The sequence below is a fragment of the Lactuca sativa genome, chromosome 2 (genome assembly GCF_002870075.4).
Source record: "Lactuca sativa cultivar Salinas chromosome 2, Lsat_Salinas_v11, whole genome shotgun sequence".
Lineage (NCBI taxonomy): Eukaryota > Viridiplantae > Streptophyta > Magnoliopsida > Asterales > Asteraceae > Lactuca > Lactuca sativa.
Genome location: NC_056624.2, coordinates 218971821 through 218979983, shown reverse-complemented (window position 1 = coordinate 218979983; position 8163 = coordinate 218971821). Strand labels below are relative to the sequence as shown.

Below are 8163 nucleotides of genomic sequence, written 5' to 3'. Positions count from 1 at the left end.
TGACCCATTACTGTAAGGCCTTACAGGTATTCCTACACCCAAAAAGCGGAGATTGAGAAGTTGCTTCAGGATATGCTCAAGTCGGGAATCATCCAACCCTCACGAAGCCCTTTTGCTAGCCTGATGCTTCTGGTTAAGAAAAAGACGACTCTTGGAGGTTCTGTGTGGATTATCGCAGTCTCAACAAAGTGACCATCAAAGGCAAGTATCTGATCCCTGTAATTGATGAGTTATTGGATGAGCTTCACGGGTCTAAAATTTTCTCAAAATTGGACTTGAAGTCCGATTATCATCAGATTAGGATGAAAGAAGAGGATGTGCCTAAAACTGCTTTTAGAACTCATGAGGGGCATTATAAGTTCACTGTCATGCCATTTGGCTTGACAAACGCCCCGACCACGTTTCAGTCCGTCATAAATAAGATACTTAAGCCTTTCCTTTGAAGATTTGTATTGGTATTTGTGACATCCCCAAAATCACAGCTAGAAAAGACCGGTTTCATTTATGCTTTTTAAAATAATTTCAGAGTAAATCCTTTTGATTTAAAAGAGTTGCGGAATTTGTTCCCAAAACAAAATATGATAAAATAATATTTATCAAGGCATTTCATCAAGAGATGCATTTTCATTATATAATCAAAACTCGGGATGTCATGTTCCGATACAGACCATAAAGCATAAATGATAACATTACAAGTCATTCAACAAATATATACATATACAGACTTGTAAACAAAACAACTCGATGACTCATTCATCTTACGCCCTTGCGCCACTTCCTGTAATACAAATAAAACTGAGTGGGTCAGGCTTGGGAGCCTGGTGAGCATATAGAGTTTTCAACCTACAATAAATAAATTATATTTAATTTCACCAACCAATCACTATCCCGATTACCCATTCCCGTTATCCTCACTTTACGTCCCTAAAACAACATCTATCTCAAGGGACCTAATCTAGGATTTTCATCGGGACGGACATTACTGCTAAGGGGTTTCCTCAACAATAGATATCTTAAAGGCAACCATGAGGGGGATAGAGTACACCTGTGAACACATCGTTCACAACACCTACAGGTTATGAACCTGCTAGCGTTCTACTGGACTGTCTAGAAAGAGTCTGTGGTCGTTATCCATACTCCGCTGAATAACTAGATCAACAACAACAACATCGAGGCCTCTCATCTGTTTATTACACACCAACTATCTACCCATGTTCTACCCAACATATTAGTAGATAAAAATATATATATTTTTATACATAGTTTAAAACCTGTATAGCATTTTCATTCAATACACACATAACAGATGAGACACACCCACATAACACGTATTTCATAGAAAATAAATCAGATCTATGAGATAGAAGAGAGTGAATATACATCCACACACATAACAACAAAATTATACACATAACACGTATTTCGTATAAAATACTTCATAATTATGCGTTAGAAGAAAATAACTACACACTCACTTGATCAGAAGATGATCGGACAACACTACGACTTGCAGAAGTAGTAATCCTCAGTAGATCTGGAAGATCTACACAAAAATCAAACTTCTCGCAGGCAGAGCTTCGGCTCGGGAATCGCACTTCTCGGGATCTTCGGGAGCGTAAAACTTCCTTCTTAACTTGGATATGAGATCCGGGGTGTCGGGATGGCTTCGGGGGTTTATACGCAGAGCTTCGGCACAAAAAGGAGGAGAAATGAGCAAATAAGCTCGGAACCCTCGCATCCTATTTATAGGAGGCTGAGGCCTCACAGTACGCTGGGCGTACGCGTCTGAAATCGTCGCTGCATGCGTCATCCGAAGAACTCGAGTGTGAGGCGCGTCATGCTTCGTTGTACGCTGGGCGTACTTCGGATAAGTCCGATGACTCCCCTTCGGATAATGTCGGGTTTAATAATTAAATTTAAATATTAATTATTTAATAAACTTTGGAAATTCATATCTTCTTCATACGAACTCTATTTTCGACGTTCTTTATATCCACGCGTAGGTGAGACTACGCTCTACAACTTTCGTTTAGACTCCGTCGGCTAATTTTGATATTATTTTTATTATTTATTTTTAGTAGGCCGGGACAAAAAAACTTCGTTATAAATTCATAACTTCTTCGTTTGACGTCCGTTCTCGCCTAACTTTTCATCGCTTCGATACCAACAACGAGATCTTCTGTTCTCGTTTAGATTGTTTCGGCTAAAAACCGCTCGATCTCAAATCGAGTATTTCGGGCTGCATATCGCTAAGTCGAAACTTCAGAAATCATAACTTCCTCATACGAAGTCAGATTTGGGCGTTCTATATATATTCGAAAACCTTGTTTCAACTACTACAACATTATCCAAAGATAACGAGTTTATTTTACACTTAAATTTTGACGCTCATTTTATTCTTAATTAATCCAATCCCATAATTAAGCAATTAAGCACAAAACACATAATACACAAATAATAGACTTCTATTATTTCAAAACGGGTTACAAAGGTTAACCTAGACTATTACATTGCTAAAAATGGCAAGCCCAGAAACACAGGCGTTACAGTATTCTTTGGCGATATTCTACTGTACATCCCAAATGAGGAGCAACACGTCACACATTTGGAGATAGTTTTGGGATTGCTCAGCCAGCACGAGCTATATGCGAACCCGAGCAAATATGAAGTGGGAAAAACAAAAATTGCATATTTGGGCCATGTGGTTTCAAAAAAAAGGGGTGGCAATCGATATTGAAAAGATCAAAGCTATGAAGGCATGGCGTGTTCCCACTTCAGTCAAGGAATTAAGGGGTTTCTTGGGACTCACCGGTTATTACCGGAAGTTCATCGTGGGGTATACTCAAATTGCAACTCCTTTAACTGATCAATTAAGGAAGGATTGCTTCAACTGGAATCAGGAGGCCACTGAAGCTTTCAACCAGTTGAAATTCGCTCTCACTCACACGCCCATCTTGGCGATGGCAAATTTTTCTAAGGTTTTTTTTGTCGAAACGAATGCGTCTGGGGCAGGGATCAGGGCGGTTTTAACACAGGAGGGGCACACAATAGCCTACTATAGCCAGATCTTTGGGGTAAGAAATCGTCTCAAGTCCATCTACAATAAGGAATTAACAGCGATAGTCTTGGCAGTTCACAAATGGCGACACTATTTGATGGGAAGGCATTTTATCATCAAAACGACCAACGAAGTCTTAAGTACCTTATGGAGCAAAGGGAAGTTGGTCCGGAGTACCAGAAGTGGATGTACAAGTTATTGGGATTTGATTTTGAAATTCATTATAAATCGGGTCCAACAAATAAGGTGGCTAATGCTTTATCCCGTCGAATGGTTGCAGACCCTGAGTTGCACATGCTCCAATCCACCCAGTCTCTACCAATGGAAGAGTTGGATGAAGAAATTGAGAAGGACCCGTTCATTCGACAAGTCAAGCTTGACATGTCAGAGGGGGATAAACCTCATGTGGGATACACGTTGGAGAAAGGAAGGTTGTTGTACAAGGGGAGGTTGGTAATTCCAAAAAAACTCGAAATTAATACCCAATCTTTTGAAAGAATTTCACGACTGAGTTATCGGAGGGCATGTTGGTGAACTAAGAACCTACCAAAGGTTGGCTTGTGAATGGTTTTGGATGGGACGAGAAAGACGGTTCAACAATACATACAAGGTTGTCAAGTGTACCAAACTCAGAAATCATTGCATACCCATCATGTTGGTCTTCTTCAACCCTTAGCAATCCCAGAGCAAGTTTGGGATGATATCTCCATGGATTTCGTGGAAGGGCTGCCGAATTCAAATGGGTTTAATGTCATTCTCGTGGTCGTGGACCGACTATCAAAATACTCACATTTCATAGCATTGAAGCACCCGTTCACCGCAACATCGGTGACAACCATATTCATTAAGGAAGTTGTAAGGCTTCATGGGTTTCCAAAAACTATAGTCTCTAACAGGGGACAAGGTTTTTATGAGCTTATTTTGGCGAGAGTTATTCAAATTGCAGGGTACCAACCTACTCCAAAGCACCGCCTATCACCTGCAGACGAATGGGCAAATGGAGATAATCAATAAATCGGTGGAGCTCTACCTTCGATGCTTCATACAAGGGAAACCCTGGACTTGGTCTAAATGGCTACATTGGGCTAAGTTTTGGCATAGTACTGCTTATCACACCTCTGGAAAGATCACGATGTTCAAGGCTTTATATGGTCGTGACCCCCCAAGAGTTTTGAGGCTGCAGACAGGGGAAACAATTGTATCCAATGTGGAAGAACAACTCCTGGAAAGGGACGCAATTTTAGATGATTTGAAAGGCCACCTCATTCAAACCTAGCAAAAGATGAGACAAATAGCAGACAAGAGCCATATAGAAGTGTCCTTCACTGAAGGGGAATGGGTTTTCCTGAGATTACAACCTTACCGCCAACAATCAATGGCTAAAAGGCCATTCCATAAGTTGGTTGCCCACTACTATGGGCCATATTTGATCATCCAGAAGATAGGGAAAGTAGCCTACAAGCTCCAACTGCCCGATTCTACACGAATCCACCCGGTGTTCCATGGTCTCAGTTAAAAAAATGCAAGAAGCGAGGCCAGATTTACCTGCCCACTTAACTGAGGAAGGGGTGCTCCAGTGGGAACTAGAAATGGTCTTGGGAGTAAGGAACCAACTGGAACAAACAGGGTCAAGAATGGAGGTCTTGATCAAATATAAGGATATACCGAAGTTCGATTCAACTTGGGAAGACTTTGTGACGATATAACACACCTTTCCAGACTTTAACCTTGAGGACAAGGTCAATATTTGGGGAAGGGGTAATGTTGTGCACCCACCCTTACAATTCCCCTGTTAATGGCAGAGGCACAAAAAGATACCAACCAGAGAGGGGACCACAGACTAATCGTGGGCACTGCAACAAAAGAATGAGGATAGCAGTGGTATTTTGGGAATTATGGCAGATTCTCTATCATGTCCAACCTTTTTTATGGGAGTGTGTTGTTAGTAGAGGCAAACATATAGAAGTTTTTTTTCTTCTTTCGGAGACCATAGCATCTCGAATAGCTATACCTATCCTGTCTTTCATTTTCATTTTCATCTTGTAATTGTTATGAACTTTGAGAAATATTGAGTCAATCATTTATTGATTATTCGTGTTTGTGGTTAATCAATTGAGTTCATAACACATAATTTAGGTATTCTAAATGTTACTATAACTATATGTTTTATATTACTTTTACATATTAATGTTTACAGGGTTCAAGGCCACTAGAGGGTATCTCTATCCCCATCCTCATTCCTGCGTTTTTATTTGAGAATTCTCCATCCCAAGTCAAGTTGGGAACTCCCTAGTCAAACCAAGTACGGATTTTAGGTTTGCCGGCTTGTATGAAGTTTTTTTTCCCATCCATATCTTAATAGTTAAAACGATAATAATAAATAAATAAAATCTTGCACAAACCATCAGTAAAGAGTATTAAGATATGATTTAATATTTATTTAACGGATAGATGTTTTACAGCTAAATGTTGGGAGTTCAAGTCTCATTTGAAACGAAAAATACAAATTTAGAAATGGAATAATGGATGCATATCTAAGTCATTCGAAAAATAATACTTAAGAACTATTGTTTCATAATAACTACAAAATAATATTACTATTTTTAATAAAATACATTTATCAAAAATTTAAAATATATGTTATTAAATAGTGTTTATTTCGTCCTTTTTAAATTTGCAAAAACATATAGTTGTGAACGACACCCAAGAACTTATGACCAATCATAACAAAATTCTGAATAGAGTTTTATCCAAATGACAAACTCCTTAGAATAACTTAAATGATAAATTCAAATCACCTCTTTATTGTGTTCAATGAATTACGCATAAAAATACACCATCTTGCTGTATCACGAGTTAACTCTTTCCAAAAGGATAAATCATAAATGGCATACAGTAAACAAACTTACTACCTAATAACAATTTCACGAAATCTTATCTGTAAAAACTTATGAAAATATGTTGAATTTACACAAGAAAAAGAAAACGTAAAAAGGTGATCCAACTAATACAATCCCACAATACAAAATAGTGACTGATAATGACAATGACATTGGAATTGTAGTTGCTTACCACATGAGCAATTTTCTTTTATGAAATCAAACTTTGAATATAATGATAGGACCAATTTTTTGTGACCATAACCCACATAGAAATATAAAGCATCCTCAAATGTCATATATTATTCCCCATTTCACTAAAATTATATGAAAGTTAAAGCTCAAATGCGTTTGTCCAACAATTTTTCAATATCATAAGGTTCAAACTTTCATCTCTAGATATAAAAAAAAACCAAGTATCATCAGCCTCACCATTACTACTTTTCTTCAGTTTCTAAACTTAAATTTACTTACTTTTCTTGTGTTCTTTGGCATACTGGTTCACCAGCCCCTCAACATCTTTCCAGAAAAGACCCTCCACCAACACTCCATCCTTTGTAAACCTGCAAAACATCCATCCACCTTTAGAAACAGATAGAGGGCAAAACTGTAATTGTACTACAGCACTAGCATAAGATACATGAGATTAAGAGAGAGACCATTTTGTAACACTTTTGGTGAACTCCACTGTTGGGTTTGCAGAAATAGATTTGGGATCTGCACTGGCTATGGTAAGTGTATACATATCAGAGAATCTAGGCAACTTTGAAGATATCATCAACCCAGTGCTCTTGTAAGCAGACCCCTGTCAAAATATTACACAATGAGATAATAAAACCTTTATAGAAAGAGATGTTATAGATGTTTGATTCTGATGCAAGCATATAACTAATCAATGAACAATTGAAGTAATACAGCATCTATAAAATTCAAAAGTAGATTGAATTGTTGTCTATGAATAATCTCGGTAGAACAAAAGGTTTCAATTATAACTGAAAAAGAGAAGAGAAGAGAAACTTACTGCTGGAGGATATGTAAACAAAATCGCGTTCTTTTCCTTGGTGTAGATGATCAGCTGCAATATCCCGTTGAATATCACATACTTGCAATAGTCAAGGATTAAACACACTCAATTTTGAAAAAGTGACAGTATAATGGATTCATCATGCATAAAAAAAAAGGGAAAAAAGCAAATGTGAGTCCATAGGAAGTTTCAGTTACTTATTTTTGAAACAAAATGCACCCAAAAACTACAGATCAAAAAGGATATAATCCAATGCACCCGATGAGATAATTTTTATTATCAGGGAATTTCTTGTTGTAAAACTGAGCAAATAGGGCGATAATGATAACGATCGCACCAATCAACAATCGAACATTACTCAGTCTAACATCTTCACTGTAACCGCGGCTTGCCACGATCTAAAACACAAATAAATCCAAAAACGATTATGAAACCCTTAAGCATACAAAAAAAAAAATTAGAGAATTTTGAATTCGAGATGTGCGGAAATGAAGTTGTGTTGTACCTCGGATACAGATTCATCGAGTAAGTACTTGATAGAGTGATGATCCAAGAGATTGGCCTTCTTAGGGTTTTTGGTAGGGGGATTGGCGATGGTGCCGTCGGTGGTCGTCATCTCCGATTCCTTTTCCTGTTTTTACGATTCAGAATGTCTAGGGTTTGTCTAAAAATCTGGATTTGGGGTTTATTTATTTGCTGCATCCGGTAGTAAATGGAAACCCGACGAGAATTTACAACAAACCGGTCAACATATATTGAAAAGTACACATTAAGCCCTCCAAAAATAACTTTTAGGTTATGGACCACAAAAGCATGATCAAGTATCAAACAAGAGTAGAAAAAAAGACATAATGCAATTACTCATGTAAGTTCATAAACTGACGATGTATATTTTGATTTATCTTGTTTTTAAAGGATCTTTGGATAGTTGAAGCCTATGAGATTTTTACAACATTATTTATTTTTTCCATACATACCAAATCATTGCACTTCTAAAAAAGTTACATTAGAATCAATTAACTATAAATACAATTCGTCTTTGATAGCTTTTTTTCCATCAACATTTCAATTTAATTATTGACCTCACAACTGGAACAACAAATGAAAAATTACATTACTACCAAGTCTATTACCCTCGTTTTCAAGAGATTTGGAACAACATATGAAAGGATAAGAAAGGTGGGGCTAATACAAATACAAGA

At 37.4% G+C, this 8163-nt stretch overlaps 1 protein-coding gene across 1 annotated transcript; it reads right to left on the bottom strand.

The window, feature by feature from the left end:
* Positions 1-6209: 6209 nt before the first annotated feature.
* Positions 6210-7669, bottom strand: LOC111901307 (signal peptidase complex subunit 2). Its single transcript, XM_023897162.3, has 5 exons — positions 7467-7669; positions 7208-7359; positions 6959-7040; positions 6597-6742; positions 6210-6500 (listed from the first exon to the last, which is right to left on the bottom strand). Exons 1-5 carry the CDS (start codon positions 7575-7577, stop codon positions 6404-6406), a joined length of 588 nt encoding a protein of 195 aa, XP_023752930.1. The 5' UTR covers positions 7578-7669; the 3' UTR covers positions 6210-6403.
* Positions 7670-8163: the final 494 nt, after the last annotated feature.

What these genes read in the sequence shown, in the direction of transcription:
- LOC111901307 (XM_023897162.3), bottom strand. Translation starts at nt 7,577, where the DNA reads ATGACGACCACCGACGGCACCATCGCCAATCCCCCTACCAAAAACCCT. An exon ending in TCGATGAATCTGTATCCGAG is followed by an intron (nt 7,360 to 7,466) that starts GTACAACACAAC and finishes TTTGTGTTTTAG; the next exon opens with ATCGTGGCAAGCCGCGGTTA. An exon ending in TGTTTACATATCCTCCAGCA is followed by an intron (nt 6,743 to 6,958) that starts GTAAGTTTCTCT and finishes ATATTTTGACAG; the next exon opens with GGGTCTGCTTACAAGAGCAC.